The sequence below is a fragment of the Jaculus jaculus genome, chromosome 1 (genome assembly GCF_020740685.1).
Source record: "Jaculus jaculus isolate mJacJac1 chromosome 1, mJacJac1.mat.Y.cur, whole genome shotgun sequence".
NCBI lineage: Eukaryota > Metazoa > Chordata > Mammalia > Rodentia > Dipodidae > Jaculus > Jaculus jaculus.
The window spans coordinates 296,937,108-296,961,131 of NC_059102.1; the positions used below are offsets into that span (position 1 = coordinate 296,937,108).

General features: G+C 49.5%; 1 protein-coding gene across 4 annotated transcripts in view; it reads right to left on the reverse strand.

The window, feature by feature from the left end:
• The window catches only part of Kiaa1614 (KIAA1614 ortholog), a 54,347-nt gene extending 39,784 nt beyond the window's left edge, over positions 1–14,563 (reverse strand). For 3 of the 4 annotated variants that reach the window (XM_045137859.1, XM_045137856.1, XM_045137858.1), the window contains exons 1-4: positions 14,444–14,537; positions 11,902–12,830; positions 11,328–11,391; positions 1,188–1,331 (exon numbers count right to left, since the gene is read on the reverse strand). In XM_045137859.1, the coding sequence (XP_044993794.1) occupies positions 1,188–1,331; positions 11,328–11,391; positions 11,902–12,830; positions 14,444–14,490 (1,184 nt within the window). In that variant the 5' untranslated portion in view covers positions 14,491–14,537. Of the gene's footprint in view, positions 1–1,187; positions 1,332–11,327; positions 11,392–11,901; positions 12,831–14,443 lie in introns of all 4 variants that reach the window. The other variant, XM_045137857.1, reaches the window with a different exon arrangement.
• Between the last annotated feature and the right edge of the window lie 9,461 nt (positions 14,564–24,024).

Here is a 24,024-nt window from a genome sequence, read left to right on the forward strand (position 1 = left end):
TGGGCATCACTCCTTAGCTATGGCCCAGTAGAACACCAGGCGCAAGTTGGAACCCTGGGCTCAGAAGATGCTTCACCTCCTTCTCTCTCACAGTCAGGTAATCAGATGATTGGCACCTGGAGCTGAAAGTGTATGCCAATCACTATGTGCTTACAGCATTCAATATGCCAGCAGTGCCTTCTGCAACACCTCAGAACCCTGGAAGACAGCCACTGCTATAATCCCCATTTTGTGATGAGGAAACTGAGGCACAAAAACCTCCCGAAAAGCACTGGGAGAGCCAGAATTTCCACCTGGGATTTCTGGTTCCAAGCCTCAGAATTTCTCTGCTGCCTTGGTAAGATGGTTTGTTTCCCATTCCTGGGGATCACTGAGACATCTCCATGACCTCCTCCCAGTGCCTCCTCCCAGGACCACAGCAACATCTCTCCCACCCTGGTCTCCTAGATCCAATGCATTCCCATAGCCAGAATGGCATTACTGAAACACAGATGCAATCATGCTATCTACTTGTATGAAGTCCTTCTGTGGCTCCAAAGGACATCGCAGGGGACATATGAGATGTTCAGCAGGCCTGGATGCCTCCACAGCTGATCTCTACCAAACTCTCTAGCCCTTATGCCATGCATCACAGAACAAATGCCCTCCTCCAGCCCAGATCAACTCCAGAGCTCAGGGCTTCCCTCAGCTTCCATCCCTAGAATGCTACCCCTGCTGCCCCCATCTGCCCAGGGAACATCAACAGCTTCTCTAAGCCCCAACTGAGAAGCCACCTCCTCCTGAGGCCTTGTCTGTCCCTTTCTAGGTGAAGCAACAGGTTTCTAGTTCTGCACATGTTTTTTTTCTCTTCTACATTATAGTCCAACAGAATTTATAATCTGCTTGGCTATCATTTTACTTTGAGACTGTGACCTTGGAGCTCCTGGAGAGCTCAGATCATGTGTCATTTATCTTTGTTATCTTGACTGGTGACAACCAGTAGGTCCTGGATAAAGGGTTGCTGACTGACTAAATGATTTCAGCAAGTGCTTGTCATGGGACACATGTGTGAGTGTGTACACACACACACACACACACACACACACACACATGAAACAGAGGAATTCTGGCTAGATGTCAACTATTCCTGCTACTGACCCTCCCCTGAAATAGCCCTCCCAGGCCAGCCTGGCTCAGGTCCTACTTACCGGCTGCCCTGCGTGATGGTGGGCACAATATCATGGTTGGCACGGAGGGGCTGGGTCCTGGCTTTCATGCGGGCACGCTGCAACAGATGCTTGGCTTCCTCATGCCCGACTCTCAGCACGGGTTCCGGCTTGGGACCACGGGCCCTGCAGGGTGGCACACAGGCCAGAGTGGGCCAGGCAGGGATTAGAATAAAATAACACAGCTTAGGAGGTTTTAACAGTGTCAAGCGCCAGCTCTTCACAGAAAACCCCACTTGTGTAGACTACCCTGTCCGGTTCCTGCAGAAAATTCCAGCCTGAGGGGATCAGAGCTGGGAAACCCTGAGCTCAGTCAGGGGCTGAGGAGGCACCCCAGCCCAACTTCACACATCTGCTCAGAGACTGAAGGAGATACCCCAGGAGAATCTAGAAAAGAGTCAAGGAGTCTGGATTATTCTATTGTTCTTTCCTCAGCAGAAGTACTTTTCCAGGTAGACAAGGAAGGAGAGGCCCTGGGGTTATGAACTCGAGCCTGTGCCTAGACAGATGGTCTTTCCATGCATGTCCCCCACCCCCATCTCTGTCTGTCTCTCAGCACCCACACCACACTGACTGGAGCCCACACAGCTCCCACAGCCCCCCACCAGCTCCTAGCACAGGCACAAGACCAGGGACGCTGCCCATCATAGTTCTGGTCTCTTAGGGAAATGATATTTTTATCAATATTGGTGCTTTCTTGCCTGAGTCACAATCCAAACCTGTCAGGCTCACAGTCTCAAAAATTAAGCTGGACCCAAACCAAATCAACAAATGGCTCGATTTTCATAATAATAAGGGTCCTCTAGAGGCTGAGCCACAGACCAGATGTGCTTCCTCCCTGGTCAGTGCAGAGCTGTAGAAATGACAGCCACTTCTTCTCCAGCTCCGTCTCCCAGACGGTGACATGCCACCTGCTCTGCGTTATGGAAACAGCAGCAGCCCACACCTCCCCCGGATGAGATGGTTTTCTCCACGGAGCTCGCTCTCCTCAGCCAGGCTGCACAGGGCAGGTGTTCTCTCAACTTGACAGATGAGGTGTCCAGAGCAGAGGAGGCATGTGGGCACATTGCTCAAGGTCGAACATCAACTGAGAGTCGAGCTGCACAGCACAAATGACAGCCAGCCTCATTGTTTCTAGCCTCACTCCACATCGTGCCCCCCCCCCCTTGGGCCCCATAGCAGGCTGAGGATGCCTGTGGCTGAAGTGAGACACTCTCTCATGTAACTCCGGCATGCTCACTGTCACATATGATGATCTGTGCTCACACGGGTCCCCAGAAAGAGACTTCAGGCAGCCAGAGGCTCAGCAGGGTCTGGATCTCAGACCTAGGGTGCCCCCAAGCCCTTCCATATGCTACACGGGAAAAGGGGTCTCACTCTGGCCTGTCAGGAAGGTTCCTGACACTTTCGTGATGACTGAGGAAAGGCACAACTCTGAGATCTCCAGGGACAAGGACTCCCTGGGACACCCAGGGACTGAGTAGATGATTTTCTTTGTATTTTCTTCTTGTCGTGTGCTTCTAACCCTGCGTTGGGCCAGAAGGGGAAAGGCTGCTAGCACAAAGACACCATCTGTGCCCGCAAACCCTGGCAGGGCCAGGTCTGGCTCAGAAGGAGGGCTTCACTAGAGTGACGGGAAAGTACTTCTCTAGGCCGGCTGCCCCACAAGGCCTCTAGTTGGCAGGAGAGGCTCCTCTTCCCTCCCCCACATGGCAGGCAGCTCCCCAACCTGAAGCTGAGAGCAGCTGTGGCCCCCGGGGGCTCGAGCTCCGACAGCAGAGAAAATGAGGTTACCAGCCGCAGAGGTGCCCCTGCAGCCGCGGGCCTCTGGCTGACAGCCCACGCACTTGGAGCCTTCCGGTGACAGCTGTGCTTCCCCGGCTGTCGGAGAGCATTTGTCACAAGGCCTGGTGGGCAGGCGGGAGGGCCCTAGGCAGCTGGCCAGATGCTGCCACAATCAGCCTGGCCCCCAGGTTTCTAAGCCACTCTCCAGCTCTGCTCTTTCCTTTTTGGAACAGCTTTCTCTCTCTCTCTCTCTCTCTCTCTCTCTTCTTCTTCTTCTTCATCAGCTGCCCTGCTTCAGGCTCTGGCAGACAAAGGCAGTTTCTCCACTGATTGGAAAGGCAGGCTCTCAGGGTGCCTGGAGGCATCCATGCACTAACACATCTAGCAGCGAGGAGAGGAGAGTGGCAGCCACCTTCACACAGCGCAGCCAAGGTCAGCCGAGCAAAGGACTCCTTGTCATTGTCATTACGCACCCGAGGAGGGGGGTCTGCCAGCCTGGGAAGGCCAGTGGGGTCTTTCTCCCATGAGCAAGCAAATGCAGTGAGGTGCCAAGCATTGCCCTGCTGACTGCCTACCTCCCGTCACCACATCAAGGGGCACCTACCCCTGCAGGAGGATAACGACGTGTCCAAACTCTTCCAGTTGAGGCAGACTCCGTTCTAATGTGACTGGCTTCTGACAAGGACACACCATGCCAGAGCCGACCTTTCTATCAGGGACTAAAACCTCAATCCCAGCTCTCGCAATGTCTCTGGAAATTTCCTAGCAAGGCTGGGCAGACAGTCTACAGCCTTCGCCTATGAACACACAGCATTTAACACCATCATGATAGTTGCCACTCCTGGTATTCCTGAGCTCTGTGGCTAGGGCGCAGGGAAAAGGTGCAAGCGCCTTTGCTCCCCAGGTCTTCGTTTCCTCGTTTGTAAGCAAGAGGCTTTAATGGATGGGGCCTCGCGCCTTGCTACCCTGGGAGTGTGAGTCTCTGTCCAGACAGGCTTCTCTGGGGTGGGGCTGACATTCCCATCTTGGGGGCACTCATACCATAGCAGTCTGACTCTCATGGAGTGGCAAAGCCCACAGAAAGCTACTTGTGGGGCTGGGGAGATGTCGGGTGGGTAAGAGTACTTGACCAGAGTTCGATCCCCAGCACCCACAGAAGGGTATGGCTGCCCATGCCTGTAAGCCCAGCGCCGGGGGAGGGGTGGAGACAAGAGGATCTCGCTGGGGCTTGTTGTCAGCCAATCTAGATGGAAAAATGATGAACTCCACATTCCGTGGGAGACTCTGTGTCAAGGAGGCAAGGGAGAAGGGCAACAGAGAAACATTCCCAAGGCCCTTCTCTGGCTTCTGCATGCATGTGCATGGGGCATACACATCTGTACACATCTGTGTGGACACCACACATGACACCACACATACTAAGACACATACACCAAGAAAAGACAAGCTACTTGTGGGGAGACTAAAGGTCCACTGGTGTGTTTGGGCCCATCCGTCTGCCCTTCCAACCACCAGTATCCTGAGGACAAATGGAACCTGTGTCCCCTTCCCTCTGCAGGCCAGATTCCTGGAGCAGGGACAGACTTGGCTGTGCCTCAGCTCCCCTCACCATCAGGCAGGTCAGAACCTCATCTCTCTGCTTGCCAGGGAGGTCAAGGGGACACAGAGGCCCTTCTGTGCAGCCATCATAATCCTGGATTACAATAATAAACTCTAGCAAGTCTGAACTTAACCCATTCACCTCAGGCACATGAATCAGGAGATAATAAGGAAAGAAAAGATCTAACTTCCCAGATTCCAGGATGCAGCCAGTAAATAGAAAATACCCAGCATGCAAGACAGAGCCAAAGCTTTTGCTTGGCATGTATTCCACTTGTTTTGCAGGTTTTTTAAATTCTCAACAATCCAGGGCACACGCGGTGTCATACTGTGTTCAGGGAGGACAGGCACCTAGCCTCGGGCTCCCTGTCACACTCGGTTGATAGGAACCTCCTCCTCCAGCCTGAAGGACACACGGGACAAACAGAAAGAAGGAGCCGAGTGTGGCAACCTGCCCGAATCCTAAGCCCTGAACCGTCACTTCTTAGCTGTGTCACCTTTGCAGGTATCGCCAGGGTTACGCCTCAGTTTCCTCACCTGATAAATAAGAGTCCAGTTGTTAAGATATGTGAGAACTGACTCCCTTCAAAGAAGGCCTAGCGCGGTGCTGAGGCCTTGGTAAGTTTCCATAAATGTTAGCATTTATTATTATTTTTAATTATTAGTCCTTAGTGTTTGTGAAACTATCCTCACCCCTTCACTAAAGTAAAAGAAGGGGGTCCTTGAATACAAACTAGTCGCCTGCCAACAAGTCTCCTGTCCTTAGCATGGAGAAGGCACTTCTGGAAATGGCAGACATCCTGCAGCCGCAGAAGGCTTGCTGCTTGTGCTTTGGACAGGCTCCGTGGAAAAGGGGACTGACTTCCTTAGCACAGGGGGCAGAAGGAGGGCAATGGGGGGGGGGCACAGGCTGGCGGGCTCGTGCCCTGTTTCTCTATGGAGAAGGAAGAGAGGATGCCTTACATAGGGCTGCTGGCAGAACCCAGTACCTAGCATCCATAACAGGATCTGGGTACTTCTGGAGAGAGCAGAGTAGCTCTGCCCCCACATGATAACAAACTCCCTGCTGAGCCCTACAGTGAGGCCAGGCATCCAACCAGATCAGTGCTGCCTGGACTCAGGGCGACATAAGTGGCAGCATGTGTCTGAGACACCCCCAGGTGGGTTTATGCTTGGACGTTTAGCCCTGTTTCCAACTGAAGTGCATTCACTTTCTCGCCAGCTCTTCATTGGTAAGGGTTGGGCCATGATAAGAATTTCCTGCGGGGCAAATGTGAGTGTGGCAAGGAAGCAGCATGGGACAATGCATCTGGAAGTTCCAGGGTAGTGGCCTCGTGTGGGCCTTGTGACTTAACTGCCTTCTCTACCTGGGGATCAGAACACTGGATATACTATGGGAGCAGGCTAAGTATCTGAAAAACAGAATTTGAATTTTTTTTTCTTCCTTTCATTCTTGCTGGGGCTGGGAGTGATGTGGGATTTCCTCTGGGGCTGCATATGGGAGGGGCTAGGACAGGATGGAGCGGACGGGGTAATCAGGACAGGCAGGCATCAGCCAGTCTTAGTAACATCTACCCTGGGGATCCCTTAGTGACCTCTCTGGCCTGAGAATTCGAGAATTCCAGGTTGGGGCAGTCTCCCTCTAAGAGTGCTCATGAACATGAGCCTCCCATGCTAGGGGCCAGAAGATCTGGAAACTGACCAGTGACTCAAAGTGACCTCTAAATCCCCACCAGGATCCTTGATGCTGTGCAGCCCTCCAGCCCAGGAGATAAGATCATGTTGCTATGAGGGAGCAGCAGGTGGCAGACTATGAAGTGTTTCTACATTCCAATGGAAATCATGATCCCAGGCTCTCCAGAGTGGCCTCCACCCTACATCCCAATGGAATCATGCACGCATTCCACCTCAGATTCTCCAAGCTTTTCTGCAGCCTCACCCATCTGGAGGGCCCCTCCTGCATCCATTCAGATCCTTGCAAGCCCACCCAGGCTCCAGCTGTTGGGAAGCACCCCCCCTCTCCCCCCCGGCTCCTTCCTGCCTGGGAGACACCAGGGACGCCACTGGCAGCAGTGGGACAGGCAGTGGGTAGTGAGATCAAAAGTGGGTGATTCCTAGGCTGGAGGGATGGCTTAGCTGTTAAGGCATTTGCCTGCAACAGCCAAAGGACCCAGATTAGATTCCCCAGGACCCACGTTAGCCAGGTGCACAAGGGGGCACGCATGTCTGGAGTTTGTTTGCAGTGGCTGGAGGCCTTGGCGCACCCATTCATTCTCTCTCTCTCTCCCTCTTTCTCTGTCAAATAAATAAATAAATATTTTTAAAAATTTTTCTTGGGCTGGAGAGATGGCTTAGCGGTTAAGTGCTTGCCTGTGAAGCCTAAGGACCCCAGTTTGAGGCTCGGTTCCGCAGGTCCCACGTTAGCCAGATGCACAAGGGGGCACACACGTCTGGAGTTCGTTTGCAGAGGCTGGAAGCCCTGGCGCGCCCATTCTCTCTCTCTCCCTCTATCTGTCTTTCTCTCTGTGTCTGTCTCTCTCAAATAAATAAATAAATAAATAATTTAAAAAATATATCTGAAACTATTAAAAAAATTTTTTTTCTTAAAGTGGACAATCCTTCTGAAAGCATGCTGAGACACACCACAGTCAGCTCACAAGCCAGCTCACCTATCCCACTTAGCCTATATTTGAGACCAGACCAGATTGGGGGATGCAGAACACCCCAGCTTAAGAGGAGGTCTGTGGAGAGAGGGAAATGGCAGTGTGGTATCATGGTCAGAGCTAAGATCTTGGGGCCTGAGCACAAGCCCTGAGAACAGACCCTGGGAAAGTCATTTGCTTCTCCCACTCCCCAGTCCAGCCACAGCAGTCTGCCAGCGAAACAGGAACACCATGTAAGATGTGCTCTTGGGCTAAAGCAAGAGGCAGAAGCAGCACTCCCCCTTACACAGCTCATGAGCAGAGTGCAAATGCAGCTGCCCGCCTGGTCTTCCAGCTAGCTGTGGGAGTGATGCACTCCTACAGAACTGAGCAGGAGCCTACCCTCGCTAATAGAGGTCAGCCCTGGGGTACAGCATTTAGGGCTTGGATTCTCAGGTGACTCATCTCTGTGGCTGACTCTGACATAACTCTACTGCAAGCTGGGCTAGACTCCCAGCCAGCCAATGTCCCTTCATGGGGGTCTTGTAAAGTAACAATTGTGAGCATAATTAAGTACATGGTGGGTCAGTGTGATTGTCGACAGTTACTTGATTATAACCCAAACTGCTTGGATGAATGGAAGCCTGACTGAATGGGAGGCCACAGACTAGGTCCACGGCGTGTTGTAATAGGTGGCCATTGGGATGATGGTCAGCCACAGCCTCAGAGCATTCTTTCACCCAGGCTCTCTCACCCCTCGGCACACACACTGAGCCCTGAACCCTCGTGCTCTGTGGCTCTTCTGGGCCACAGAGCTGAGATGCATCCATAGATCTTCTGGGAAGTGGCATCAACAAGTCTCCTCCATTTGGTGGGGGGGAGAGGCGGGAGATGGGGCCCTGTAGTGATTTGGGTCATCACAGCAGGGCTGGAACGCCCCCTGACTCCCCCACCCTGGCTATGCTCCCTGTCCTCCACCCCATTTGTCTAGCAGTGACCTGACCTTCAATGCCAACTGTGTCCCCATCTGCTGGGAAGTCTACGGGGACATTTCATTATTTTTTGAACACAGTTCCAGAGTGTTCTCTACCATGCACTCACTTATTATATATATGCGTACACACTCACAGAAATATAGATTGTATATAAATATGTATGCTATATTATATATAATAAATATTATATCTGTATATATTTATAATGAATCATAAAACACACATACTTGCCTGTTCTTTCTTTTTTCTGAAGTAGGATTTCACTTTGTATCCCAGGCAGGCCTGGAATGCATGATGTTCCTGCCTCAGCCTCCCGTGTGCTGGGATTACAGACCTGTGTCACCATACTTGGCTATGGACTCTGAAATGCCGCCCTTGGCGGCAAATGGTTTGAAGATATTTGCTCCTCAGATGCTGAGGCCTGCAGGACTCGCAGAAGAGGTTCCACAGCACATCCTGCTAGGTGGCCGCTGCAGCGGCGGTGCACAGCCTCAGAGCGGGCTGGACATCTAACTCTGAGTGCTCTACACCCACATCATGTCCTCACAGGCCCAGGGGGTCCCCCCACCCTCACACCTGATTTAATTACTGCTTTTTTTGTGTTTTGGGTGGTTTTTGTTGTTGTTTCAAGGTAAGGTCTCACTTTAGCCCGGGCTGACCTGGAATTCACTCTGTAGTCCCAGACCGGCCTCAAACTCACAGCAATCCTCCTACTTCTGGCTCCCAAGTGCTGGGTTTAAAGGCGTGCACCACCACCCCAGCTCTAGATACTACTTTTAAAAGAACTGGGCTTGGGCTGGAGAGATGGCTGAGTGGTTAAGGCCTGTAAAGCCTAAGGATCCATGTTTAATCTCTCTCCAGATCCTATGTAAGCCAGACACACAAAAGGTGAGGCAAGCTCAAGGTCGCATGTGCCCACTAGGTGGCGCAAACACCTGGCATTTGATTATAGTAGCTAAGGCTCTGGCATGCCAATTCTCTCTCTTTCTCTCACTCTCTCTAAAAAAATAAAAATAAACAAACTAAAAGAAATGGGCTTGCCAGGCATGGTGATACACGTCTTTAATCCTAGCACTCGGGAGGCAAAGGTAGGAGAATCACCATCAGTTTGAGGCCAGCCTGAGACTACATACTGAACTCAAGGTCAGCCTGGACAGAATGAGACCCTACCTAAAAAAAAAAAAGGAAAGAAAAAGAAAAGGGCTTGTTACCTATCATCCAACGTGCAAGCCAAAGGCTTGCCTTCTCCTTTCCACAGTGACCTCTGAACAAAGTCCCAGTGGCAGCACCTTCCTCCCACTGAGGAAACACCACACAGTTCCCTGTGCCCAGGTTTCCTTGGAGAGGAGGAAAGAGGGCCAAGGGAACAGAGCTGAAGAGGACCACCACGGCAAGGCCAAATAAGGAGAAGCAAGAGGCTGAAAACAGCAGCCAGGAAGGCAGAAGAGATCCGATTATAAAATGCGAGAGACGAAAGAGCCAGATACGCCTCTTTGTGCCATCCCCTAAGCTGAGCAGAACCCAAACCCCTGGGCTCTGGGCAGCCTCACTTTGCTTAATCAGGGAGCAGAACTGGGGTTGCTGTGTCCTAAATGCAAATGCTCCCCAAAATTCATATGTTGAAATCTAATCCCTAATATGAAGGGATTAGGGAGTAGAATGTGGGGAGGTGACTATTACCCTTATAAAAGGGATCCTAGACTCTTCCTTTCCCTTTTCTACCATGTGAGGATGCAGTGAGGATGCCATGAAGCAGGACATAAGCCCACATTAAACACCTAATCTACTGGCCTCCCAATCCTGGCCTTACCAGCTTCCTGAACTGGGAGAAGCATGCTTCTGTGTATATGTATCACCAGTCTACTGTATTTTATTATGGCAGCCTGCATGGCTAAGACACATACTCTGGCCGACTTTTCCAAAGGGCAGGTCACACCCAGTGAGATTTACGCAGGGAGCAGCAAGAAGCAACAATGCTGACTGCTCTAGGCAGATCTTAGGAGAACCTATGGAGGCAGGCACCACATGCAGCTGGGAAAACGAGAGCAGCTCCAGCCTCAGAGCCTCTCTCAGCCTTGTGTGACAACAGCTCAGCAAAGGCTGAGGGCAAGCTCTGTGTGGGGACCTCAGCAGTGGCCCCAACCATACATTGGGTGAACACGCTCTTGCCTGGCTCAGGACACTGCCCTCTCTTCTCCCTCTTCACCTTGGACTTCAAATAGTGGTGAAGAGGCTAGAAACAAGTCCCTGGGCCTCACTGTGAGGACATTAGTGGGACTCTTGACTCTGGCTGCAGCACACTGGTTTGATGAGGAAAAGAGGAGGTGTGGTAAAAGCTTTGGGTTCCTATATGCTCCCTAAGCACTTCCACATCCATTGCCTTGTGTTATTGTCACAGTAATCCAGAGAAATAACCAGACAGAGAATGGTTTCTTGATGTCTCCTGCTTTAAAGATGAAGCAAAAAGAGCCTGGGCAGGGGAGATGGCCTCTATGATACACAGCAGAGAGTTGCCATCGTGCTCTGCACACCTCCCTCCACACCCACTGGTTTTGCTCAGGTCACAGCAGCCCGGGACACTGGGCACCTTCTACAAGGTTTCAGAGATGACAGTCTATAGTGGACTGTCTATCAGTGCAGAGCCTCATCTTGCCTATTCTTTAGTCTTTTCCAAGGTCTCCTACTATCCCAGTGCAGAGTAAATGGAAGGAAGGTGTGGTGGTTTGATTCCTGAATGGTGTCCCCCATAAACTTTAGTGTTATGAATGCTAGGTTCCCAGCTGATGAAGATTTGGGAATTAATGCCTCCTGCAGGCAGTGTATTCTTGGGGGTGGGCTTATGGGTGTCATAGCCAGTGCCCCTTGCCAGAGTTTGGCACACTCTCTTGTTCCTGTTGTCCACCTTATGTTGGCCAGGGAGTGATGTCCACCCTCTGCTCATGCCATCATTTTCCCTGTCATCATGGAGCTCCCTGCTCAAGCCCATAAGCCAAAATAAACCTCTTTTTTCTCCCACAAGCTGCTCTTGGTTGGGTGATTTCTACCAGCAATGTGAACCTGACTGCACAGAAGGGGAGAAAATGGGGGCTCCGAGCCCTTACCTGCCCTGACCTGTATCCTGCAGGGGAGTGTCTGAGTCCCAGTCCACATCCTCTGCCAGTTGCTCTAGGGTCCAGAGAAGCAGAAGTCAGGAAAGAACCAGTGTAAAAGAAGAAAAAGAAAAAGAAAAAAAGGTGAGAATGGGGCTTTCCAATAATTTACTCCTCAGATGAATCTAATTCCTTGTCTGTGTGTCCTGCCTGAGGAGACACAGCTGTCACAGTGACTGAGGGTGGACTGAGAGGACCCCATGCATGCCTTCTGATGGAGCGATGAATGATGTGTCACTGGATGGTGAACAAGAAGCCACTCTGGAAAGGGCTACAAGGTACAAGGAAGAGTCCTGAAGCCTTGACCTTCAAACACAGAGACTTAGCCTCACACTGATTTAAAAAAAAAAAAAAAAAGTCATGGGATCTGCAGCAGACAGGGCTGCCTGGGAGGTGGGAAAGGACCCATGTCACTCTGGACCCTGATGATTCAGGTGAGGGACAACTGTGCACTCCTAATACCTTGTCATTTGCCCCAGTGGACTCCCTCCTGCTATTCCATCCAGATCCACAAAGGGAGCCTCACCTGGTGCAGCTCTGTCCCAGGATGGAGTCCAAGGTGGGCTTCCCACTTTAGGGGGACTCTGTCCAGAAATCTTCAGTATCTCCTGCAGCACTAGGCGGTTCCTCTCCACTCGGTCAGACAGGGACAAAACACTGTTCCTAGTGCCCGGAGCCCCCGGATTACCAGCTCTCCACAGTGCCTCCAGCAGGGCTGTCCTGGGAACCAAGTTCTCCTTAGAGGTCAGGACTGTGTTGTCTAGATCTCGCCCTATGACCAGACCATCTTGAAGAGGGTATGATGTTCCTGTCTTCAGGCTGGACATGTGAGTGTTTTTCCATAGCTTGGGCCCCTGAGGCTGGCCTGCAGTAGGTGGATGGGTTGGGCTCTCTTGCAAAGAGCCAGGTCCTGGCAGTGGACTCTTGGCTTCAGGAGGCCATGGGCTCTGCCCATTCCAGGACTTTAGCCCAGGGGCAGGTAACCTCGGAGGACTGAAGTTCCCGTTCCTGGCAGGTTCTTCTTCACTGATATTGTAGCCCAGCTGCCCATCAGTCAGGTTCTGAGAATAGGGGACCACCATGGCACCTGGCTGGGGAAAGCCCTCAGAGAGAGGCGGGACTCCCCTAGCCTTGGCTCGTTGGCATCTGGATTCCTTGGAGGATGCATGCTCAGGAGAAGTGGGACAGGGTTTTGCCCCGTGCTTATGGGCTGTCATCTTCTCCTTTAAAGCCTTCACCTTGGACTCCAACACAGAGGGACCTCGGAACCGTGCCTTGGGAGGCTGGGAGGGCATCAGACTGGGTGTCTGGTCTTCCCCAGAGCAGAGCCAGGGTGTTGGAAGAGGTCCATTGTCTGGCTGTGGTTCAGGACCGTTTCTCTCCTTGGCTGAAGTCACCTCCATGGGGCTGGCTGTTCTCCCGGTTATAGATCCTCTGCAGGAGAAAACAAAGATCCTGAGACCAGCACCAGATGGCGCTAGTAATCTGCCTGGTCCCCAGAGTGAGTTCGTACAGAGCCCTGCCCAGATAGAGCAGAGGGTATCCTTCAATCACAGCACAGTACAAATAAGCTATTGAACTTTTCCGGGTCTCAGTAGTATTCTAGTTTTCTATCTACACTTTACAGATGAACAAAAATAAACTTCACACAACCCTACGAGAGTGAAAACCAAAGTAACTCCCTAATCCACCTCCTGCTTGACTGAAAGTGTCTGCTAACAGCCAGCGTGCTCTTCCTTGTAGGTGAGGGACTCAGAAAAGGAGCAGGCAGGGTCTGTCCTTCCAGAGGAAGGTGCCACCTCCCTGCTTCTCTTCTCTCTTGTAGGTGCTCAAGCCTTAGACCACAGCATGGGGTTGTGCTTAATAAGAAACTGTGATCAGGTCTGGAATGATGGCTTAGTGGTTAAGACGCTTGCCTGTGAAGCCTAAGGACCCAGGTTTGATTCCACAGTACTCAGGTCAGTCAGAAAGCACAATGTGGCGCATGCATCTGGAGTTCATTTGCAATGGCTAGAGGCCCAGACACAGCCATTCTCTCTGCCCCTCTCTCTTAATAAGTAAATAAATAAAATACTTAGGAAAAAAAAACTGTAATCAGTCACCAAGTCCTATCAGGCATCTGCTTTACACCTGGCCAAGTCTTCTCAAGTGCTTTCCTGACACAATTCTGCCAGGATGGTATTATTACCCCCACTTTTACAGATGAGGGTACCGAGACAACGAGAAATTACCTTACACAGACGGAAAGAAGCCCAGTTTGCAAACAAGAGCTTCTCCGTCCGAGCCCAGGGTTCTTTCGGAACTGTAATCATTTAGCTCCGCTACCCTCATTTTTAGAGGGGACGCCATCCAGCATTATATAGCTCCTTACAGGCAACTGGATCTTATTCATTATTCATGCCGCAGGATCTTAAGTCCAAGAAAATGCTACTCTGCACATCTAGATGTGTCCCATCTGAAGTAAACTTCCCGTATAAAAGTCCATGCATAAACTGCAAATTGGGGGTTAATTATTCCCTGCCCACACTAGGGATTAACAACAACAACAAAAAAATGCTCTTTAACGCTTTCCAGGAATATACATATTTTATAAAGCAAAACACTCATACTGCAAAAAACATGACATCAGCAGTAAACCCGTGACGATTACAGATTATCTTCAGGACACTAGTCATTTCCTCTACCGGTTCACCTAGAATGTACCAGGCTTCTCTGCAGTCTGGCCACCTCTTCCTTTCTCCTGAGGTCCAATCCCGAGGGCGGGGTTGGAACGTAATAGCAGACGTTCTCGGTTCAGGAGGTGAAAGAACTTTGTGATGGGTACAAATCCCCACACCACTCGGGTCATCTGTTTGGAGACCACAGGGAGTGAGGCCCTTCCCTTGACGTCCTCTGGGGAGTCCTCCCGGAAGGCTGCCCTGCTTGCAGCCCTCTTCGGACCCAAGCACGGCATTTTCTCTTCACTCAGGAAGCCGGACTGCAGATGGACAGGGAGGACGGGGGGCCTCTCCTCCTCTCTCCCCGCTCCCCTCCGCGCCCCGCCAAGCCCGCCCGGCGCCGAGACTCACCGCGGGCCGCCGCGCGCAGGCTGGGCCGCCGCCTCCATCCCCTCCATCCCGGGGAGAGGCGGGCGAGGCCCTCCTCCAGCCCCGTCTCCCCGCGTCCCGGGCCGCTCCAGAGTCCAGGGAGGGACTTCCAGCCCCGCTTCGGGCAGGGCGGGAGTGTGGTCCTCAGGGAAGCGCCCCTCGGGGAAGCGCCCGAGCCGGGGTCCCGGCCGTGCGCTGCGCCCCCGGGGCCTCCCTCCGGCGTGGGCGGGAGGAGCGGCCCGGGCCGCCGGTACTCGCTTGGCCTCGGAGGGGAAAGGCCGACCCGGCGCCCTCCCGGGAAGACAGGGCGAGAGGAGGGGCGGCGGAAGGGGCTGGAGGAGCCGGGACCTCGGCCGCCCTCCCACGCCCAGCCTCCCCGCGCGGCGGCCAGGCCCAGGGCGAACCGAGGGACGCGCCCGCGGGCGCACAGGCGGAGCGGCGCCCCGGCCCCCCGCCGCAGGCTGTGGGGCGCACCCGCGGGGCCCCGGGGCTCAGGAAGCGCCCGGGCCCACCGTGAGTCCACCCGGGGGCTCGGCCAGAGGGAGCTGTGGACTCTCCGCAGGGCGCTGCCCACCGTCCTTGGGCGCCCAGCCGAGGCCGAGGACCACTGGCTTCTGCTCTGCGGTGGTGAGGAGGTAACCCGGAGTGAACCACTCTCACCGGCTACCAAAGAAGAGCCAGGTGCCTGCGTTTCCGTGGGTAGGGACACTGCAAGTGTCCCGAGGAGTCCCCAACAGACCTTGTCACTTGTCCACACTTGGCAAGAAAGACCAGCAAAAGGCGGTAGCTGTGTCCCAAATTGATGGATCTTTTTCCATCCAGGCAAAGTCGCACCTATTTCTAAACCTTTTTTATCCACCCCCACAGACGAGAGACAATATGAAGAATCCAGGACATACCAGTGATCTCAACAAAGAGAAAGTGGCCCCTCGCTTCTAGCCTGTGAGCTTCACTTCAGGCATGGGATGTTTGATCTTTAGGACAAGGTGACAGGTGTAGCTACAGGAAGGACCACAATGTGCTAAATGTGTGGGTGGGGGTTGTATGGGAAAGGAGGTTTCTACCTTCTGCTGGGCCTATGGGTGCAAGTCAGTTTATCTTCCAGTTCCTGGACTACAGATAGTTCAAGGTCAGACTGAGCAATTTAGACCGGTTCAAAATAAAAAGTAAAACAAAACAAAACAAAAAACCTGCAGAGGGCTGGGAATGCAGCTCAGTGGTAGAGCACTTTGCCTGGCATGCATGAGGCCTGGGGTTCAATCTCTAGTATTGTTGAGGGATCGGATCTCCCTCCTTCAGTGAGTAGGATCAGCCTGTAGAAGATGGAGGAAGGTGGACGTCCACAGGTAGCTGCACAGATTCCAGAGAACCGCTGACAGGTTGGTCTCTGGACAGCTTGGGAACTTCCACTGAAGTAGTGGCCTCCAGATTCCTGTCTTATGAATTTGATGAATGATACTCACAGACCACAGAGAGTGAAATTTAGATTTTATTATGGAGTTTATAGAGTTTAAGAAAAGGAAGGTAGAGCTGGAAATGGCTTAGCAGTTAAGGGGCCTGTAAAGCCAAAGGACCCAGGTTCTATTCCCCAGGACCCATGGAAACCAGATACACAAGGTGGTGCATGTGTCTGGAGTTCATTTGCAGCAGCTGGAGGCCTGGTGTGCCCTTTTTTTTTTCCTCTCTCTCAAATAAATAAATAAATATGAAATAAAGTTAAAAGGAAGAAAAAGAAGGTAGGCATAGCTACTACCTAAAAGAGGGTTCACAGAAATGCAAAAGTCTACTTGGAGACTGTGATAGGGCTCTCTTAGGGGAGTTTACTGTATAGAGGCTGAGCTGGTCAGACCGGCCCAACTTCAGGTGTCCAGGGGACACCAGGTTTCTAGGAAAGGGAATTAATCCATTGACATTCCTAGGAAAGGGAATTATTTTTTTTGGAAGGGGGTGATTATCTCTTCTAGGAAAGGGAGAACTCTTTTAGGGAAGAAGAGATAAGGAAAGACCAGACCCTTCTGACATGTCTGGCCTCTAGCAAGGTGAAGGCTGCAAGACATTAGGGAAAAAGATAAGGAAGAACAGGCTCTCTCCTATGGGCTCAAGGACATTTCTCCTCTTCAGCCACTTTTAGTTTACTTCCACAGGTCCTGTTACACCTAAACTGCCTCAGTTCTAAGCACTGTATACTCACCATGTCACGGTAACTTCATATATGGTCCCCTTTCCACAGATAAAGAAATCCAGACTGTGTCTACACCTAAGGCCAGAGGTAGTAAGTGCTGGGTCTTCAAGAAGCCGAGGCCCTCAGTTTAACACACGACATGGTACTGTCGCCGGCATCTACAGGTTCAGCATGAAAGATTTGTGGTGTTCTTTTTTCAAATTTAATTATTCCTTTAAAACAAGTCACTTCATACAGCATTCACATATTTACAATCACATATCTCATAAGTAAAACCAATGCATCAGAACAACAATGGGAAAAATGACGAATTGTACAAAATCAAATCAGACATCTTCCAGGTAGCAGTACATCAATTTTGAAAAAATAATGGCAAATAGACAAAGAACATTTTGAAGATTAAAAAAAAAAAAAAAAACTCAAGTCAGGGGGTTGGAAAGATGGCTTTGAGGTTAATGTACTTGCCTGTGAAGCCTAAGGACCCAGGTTTGATTCCTCAGAATCCACATAAGCCAGTTGCACATGGTGGCACATGCATCTGGAGTTTGTTTGCAATAGCTAGGAGCCCTGGCATGCTCATTTTTTTCTTTCTCTTCTAATAGATAAATAAATAAAATTGAGTATATATTTAAAAAGTCTCAAGTCACCTGTTGAAAAAAAATCATGAAGTGCTATAATACTCAAAAATGTTTTAGTGAAGTGGTCTGGCCTGTGTCTTTTCTTCTTTTGGAACCATTTTATCTCCCTTAGTTTTGCTGTCCACAGTAGCATCCTGCTAAGTAGGTGAGACCCTTTCCTGTCCTCCACAGGTGATGTCAAACCTAAGAATGATACTGTTACTCTGTTGTTGCTATAGTACTTCATAGGATCTCTTAAATCTTTTTAAAAAATTATATTTTGTTTATTTATTAGAGGTGGGGAGGAGAGAATGGGCACACCAGGGTCTCCAGACACTGCAAGCAATCTCCAGATGCATGTGCTCCTTTGTACATCTGGCTTATGTGGGTCCTGGACAGTTAAACCAGGATCCTTTGGCTTTGCAGGCAAACCCCTTAACAGCTAAGCCATCGTCCAGCCCTTAATCTTCTTTTTTTTTTTAAAGAGTTATTTATTTTCGACAGAGGGAGGGAGAATGGGAGTGCCAGGGCCTCTAGCCACTGTAAATGAACTCCAGACACATGTACTACCATGTGCATCTGGCTTACATGGGTTTTGAGTAATTGAACCAGGGTCCTTAGGCTTCACAAGCAAGTGCCTTAACTGCTAGCTCATTTCTCTAGCCCAGATCTCTTAAATCTTTTTTTTTTAAATATATTTTGTTCATTTTTATTTATTTATTTGAGAGTGAGAGAGAGAATGGGCGCACCAGGGCCTCTAGCCACTGCAAACGAACTCCAGCCACGTGCACTCCCTTGTGCATCTGGCTAATGTGGATCCTGGGGAATCGAGCCTTGAACTGGGGTCCTTAGGCTTCACAGGCAAGCGCTTAACTGCTAAACCATCTCTCCAGCCCAGATCTCTTAAATCTTTACAAAATAGGAGTAGTGTTATCTCCAGCAATAAGGAAACCTGGGGTACAGTGAGATTAAGTGGCCTGCCTAAGGCCACATGGCTAATATAGTTACAGTGTGAATTCAAATCTGCCTGGCTCTCCTCACTTGTTTTCAGAGGCATCTCCGAACTCCTGGTTTCCAAAGGTAATTCTCCCCGTGACTTCTGGTTTCCACCTCCTTCCAGAAGTTAATGATCTGTAAGACTGGTTTCTGAAAGTTCCAACCAAGGTTTAATGTTTAAAGGAAACCTGCCACCCCCACCTTTGGAGATATAAATAATCACCCTGTTACTCAGAGGCAGGAAGGGGAGACACATCTACAGTGAGCCTTTGGGAGCCACTTGTCCTAAAGCTAGCAAAAAGCAAGCCCACAAGATGCTGTGTTAGGTTACCAAGACAGCCAGGCATGCTTGTGCATGTCTGGAATCCCAGCACACAGGCCAAAGTGGCAGAAGGATTGCTGTAAGTTTGAAGTTAGCCTGAGCTACACAGCAAATAGTAGTCTAGCCTGTACGACACAGCAAACCTGTTTTGTTTTGTTTTTTAAAGTCTTGTGACATCCACGTGTCAGAGGGCACTTTGTTTATGTGGATTCTGTTTGACTCTGAAGACTGGAGAACAAAAGTGAACACCATAGAGGGTGCTCTTGAATCGCCAGCAAGGTTGAGCCTGGAGGAGCAGGTGCATAAACTTTTTGTGTACTTCTTGTGACCTTTTTGTCTGGCATCATCTGTCAATCTCTGACAGTTGTCCCCTGCATTCCCACCATGTTGAGTTGTTTTTGCTTCCCTGACCAGTGATAATGATCATGTCCTCTTGCCTTTGCCTGGGGTTTGCTTAGCCCAACCCTGCTTTTCTACACACATGCAGAGATCCTACCATGACTGAGTTATAGAACCTTATTCATATGTTGAAGCCTGCAGTGGTTTATATTGATGTCAACTTGGTTGGATGAGAATCACTGGCAAGGTATTATCTTGACTAGTCTCTGGGGATGCCTGTGATTATCTTAATTAGGTTCATTGAGATGAGAAGGCCTACTTTAATGTGGGTGATATCATTTCATGGGCTGGGATCCTGGAAGAGGGTCTGCTGCTTGCTAAGGCTGCTTCCAAGGGCTTTGGTTCATCCACTGAGAATGGCCAGTTCTTCCCCAGACCCCATGGAAAAGGTCATTAGGGGCAAGGCCAGGACCAGCACCATGTTAGCAGCTGTGCTCCGCAGGCTTCTATGGCCCTGCCTCACTTCCCAAAAGAGCCACTGATCACAGACAGTGGTGTGGGTCTGACACCCTAATTCTAAGTGAGCTTGGAAATTAGGGGGTAACATAGCTATCAGGTAAGATAGGAGAGGGAGAGAGGATGATGAGACAGAAGTGTGCACAAACAAGCCAAGAGGGAGCAGTGAGAAGGTGCCACCAGCAACATGACAGCTGGACAATGGCAGGCAGCAACCACCATGTTTTATTGTTTCCCAGAACACGCAGCACACATCAACGCGCCCATGTAACACACTGGCTGTCCCGTGCACACAGTAACTCCCGTGCACACAGCGGCTCTCCCGTGCATGTTACAGTAACCTGCAGCTAAGACCGAAGGAGAAGAGAAGTATGGCTCTGACCTGATAGCACTTAGCCAAGCCTGACTCCAGACCTGACCTCTGGATGCCTCTAACCCTGCACGGTTGCCAGCTCTGTTGGGCATGTGATCCCACGCTGTACTCAAAGCTGCAGCTTTTCCTTTCCTAATCCTGATCATGAGGAAATGACTGGGAGCAGGAAAATATTCAAATGTCCTACTTCCAATATTACGACAGCAGCTTGCTATGAGGCTGTCAGTAGTCACTGCCATCTCAACCAAGTCAATTTTCTCATCTACAAGTAAGGAACTCCCAGAAAAACATTTTGGAGGATGATGACTAAAGTGGAAAGGCATTTCTGTGACACTTTTTATCTTGAGAAAAGACAAAGTATTCCATACTATTTTGATAACTGGCTTAATACAGAAGAGACTAAAACACTATATTGGATGATCTTCACACTAGTAGTTTAATAAAAAATGAACATTTCTTCTGGGCATGGTGGCGCACGTCTTTAATCCCAGCACTCAGGAGGCAGAGGTAGGAGGATCGCCATGAGTTCGAGGCCACCCTGAGATTATCTAGTGAATTCCAGGTCAGCCTGGGCTACAGTGAGACCCTACCTTGAAAAACAAAAAACAGAGCTAGAGGTTTGGCTTAGAGGTTGAGGCGTTTGCCTGTAAAGCCGAAGGACCCAGGTTTGATTCCCCAGTTCCCACATTAGCCAGATGCACAAGGGGGCGCACATGTCTGGACTTCATTTGCAGTGGCTGGATGCACTGGTGCACGCATTCTCTCTCTCTCTCTCCCTCTTTCTCTGCCTAGTAAACAAATAAATATTTTTTAAAAAAGAAAAAAATGAATATTTCAGAGCCAGGGGTGTGGTGGCACACGCCTTAATCCCAGCACTTGGGAGGCTGAGGTAGGAAGATCACTGTGTGTTCCAGGCCATAAGACTACAGTGTGAATTCCAGGTCAGGCTGGGCTAGAGTGAGAACAATACCTCAAAAAACAAAAACAAGCAAACAAACAAATAAAAATCCCCCAAAAGATGGTGATCACATGCCTGAGCGGCAAAGTCACTGAGAGATCAAGCTTGTGCTGAGCAGAAAACCTCCCTATAGCCCAGCCAACTGAAAGCTGGAAAAAGCAGCACTGTATGCAGTCTTATGGGAGACAGAAGTTATCAGCAGTGAAAACAATGGACACTGGAAACGTCAAGTTTGGCCAAACAGGCCAAATGTCTGAACGAGTGCAATAGTAGCATGTCTGTGGGGGAAACTAACTGCTCTCTAATTGGACTGAAGGCCCACTCTATGGGAGGGAATATATGCCTGGTGCCAGAAACCTAATCAAAAGCCTATGGCAGGGGAGGTCATGAGCCTTAGGGGTATAAAGCCTGCTTTTGTCTGGATAAATGCATATATTACTCTCACCAAATTGCCCTGAAATCATTACACTTAATGTTCATACTCATATATTAATGTTACTTTCACTTCTGGTTAGAGAATCATCTTTTCAGATGGCGATGAGCACTGGGATGGCCCAAAAGGCAACATAGTGCTGAGAAGAAGGGATGGAGGAGTGTTCAGTACTGAAACATCTCACACCCTCCAATGCTCAGGGTCCATTGCGGAAGAGGTGGTGGAAAAAATGTAAGAGCCAAAGAAGGGGTACCACTCCCTACATACAACTGTCTGGACAGAATATGGCCTCGATATCCAAGACCTCACAGTGCCTAGCAATACGTACACAAGACCCTCATGAAAGGAGAAAAAGATGATGACATCAAATTAAAAGAGAGGCTAATGAACAGAGGGAGGGGATATGCTTGAGAGCAGAGCTATGAAGGAGAAAGTGGGGGAGGGGTGGGAAATACCATGGTTTCTTATCTATAAGTATAGAAGTTGTCAATAAAAAAATATATAATATATATAATATGTATAATTTAAATGTATACGTATATATATATATATATATATAAAGAAAAATGATAAATAATAAAAAAATTAAAACTGAAAAATAATGGTGAACAGCATTATCCTATACTTTGCAATTAATTGATATGAATGCTTTTTATCTATTATTTATTGTTGGGTTTTCAAGGTAGGGTCTTGCTGTAGCCCAGGCTTACCTAGAATTCACTCTACAGTGTCAGGATGGCCTTGAATTCACAGTGATCCTCCTACCTCTGCCTCCTGACTGCTGGGATTAAAGGCATGTGCCACCATGGTTTTTGTTTTTTAAGTAAACATGCAAAGTAATGGGTTTCTTTATGGCAGTTTTACATATTTATGTCACTTCACTTGGTTCTCAGCCCACTCCCCCACCATGTTCTCCCTCATCCTCCTTGCCCTTATCTTGCTAGCTACTCCCAAACCATCCTTCCTCCTGCTTTACATAATCATTTACCACCATCTTGGAGCAAATTGGACACAAGATAAATGTTAAAATATAGTTGTTCTAAACACCATCTGTGGTGGTTTGATTCAGGCGTCGCACATAAACTAAGGTATAAGCTAGTCTCCCCCGCTAATAGCAATTGGAAATTAAAGCCTCCTGGAGGCATTGTATTGGTAGGGGCTGGCTCATGGGTGTTATAGCCAGTTTCCCCTTGCCCATGTTTGGCACATTCTTCTGTTACTATTTTCCACCTTATGTTGGTCAGGGGGTAATGTCCACCTTCTGTTTATGCCATCGTTTACCCCTGCCATCATGGAGCTTACCCTTGAGTCTATAAGCCAAAATAAACCCCCTTTTTCCCCAAAGCTGCTCTTGGTCAGTTGATTTCTTCCAGCAATGCAAACATGACTGCAACAGTAACATTGGTACCAGAGGAGTGGGATTGCTGCTAGACACCTGACTGTGTAGCTTTGGCCTTTTAGAGCTGATTTTCAAGAGGAATGTGGAAGGATTTGAAACCTTGGCCTAAGAGAAGCCTTGCAGTGCTGTAAGTACAGCTTTATGGACTATTCTGGTCAGAGTTGAAAGACCTGAATGCATTAAGAACTACAAACCATAAGGGTTGGTTTATGAGGTTTGGCTTATGAAAGAGCTTTGCCTGGACTTGGCTAGAAGCAGTTTATGTGAGAGGCTTAATGTTATGGCTGTGCTCTGAGAATTTGTGCAGGGTTGCTTTGCATAGAAACAGACTGGTGTGAGCAGAAGGATAGAGAACAGAAAAAAAAAAAAGAAATCTATGGGCCTAAACTGCTACCCATTCACCTGCAATTGTTTGAGAGATTACAACCATTGAGATTGGGCCAGCTGATCTGCACTGGGGCAACAGGAAGAATGTAGACCTTTTGAAGGGGACTGGGTGCTCAAGGAGTGTCCTGTTGCTCAAAGTCTGGTTTATTCCCCCCCGGATTAACAAATTGGCACCCTACCTGGTATTGTGGAGTATAAGAAATGTAGGAAAGCGAGGGTCATTGAATTTGAAACATGGTCTTGTGTTTTGGAAATGGCCATGGGCAGTGTGAAGCAGGTTTGCTGGATGCCTGCATGGAGACCCCATGGATCCATGAGGATGAACTGTGGCTTGCAGTGGAGACCCAGTGGAGATGCCGGGACCATGAAATGGCTGCTGAGGAGAGATGCCAGCCCTGGATGAAGTTTTCCAGGACTGTGATGAGTAGTCTAGCTGGAGGGGCGGAATTGGCATTCCAGAGACTTGTTGCTGGTTAGGATTATTGGACTTGGAGATTTGTCACTTACTAGAGTTGTTGGCCTTGAAGCTACAGAGTCTGATGTTTGCCCTGTAATTTTGTATTGGTTTAATATTCCTTTGCTATGCCCAATGCCATCTTTTGCAGTGTGAGTGCATTCTGTGCCATTATGGGTTTTTGGGGATTTTTTTTTTTTTTTTTGTATTATGTCTTAGTAAAAAGACCTTGGATTATGGGGATGTTTGGACACCATTAGGATTGATAAAAACTATGGGGACTCTTAAAGTCATACTGAATGTACTGTATTTTATATCATGTATAGATATCAGAGTATGGGGGCCAGGGTGGAATGTGGTGATTTGATTCAGGTGTCCCCCATAAACTTAGTTGAATGCTAATTCCAAGCTGATGACAATTGGAAATTAAAGCCTCCTGGAGGTGTTGTGTTGTTGGAGGTGAGCTTGTAGGTATTATAGCCAGTTTCCCCATGCCACTGTTTGGCACAATCTCCTGTTCCTGTTGTCCACTTTATGTTGGCCAGGGAGTGATGTCCACTCTCTGCTCTTGCCATCATTTTCCCCTG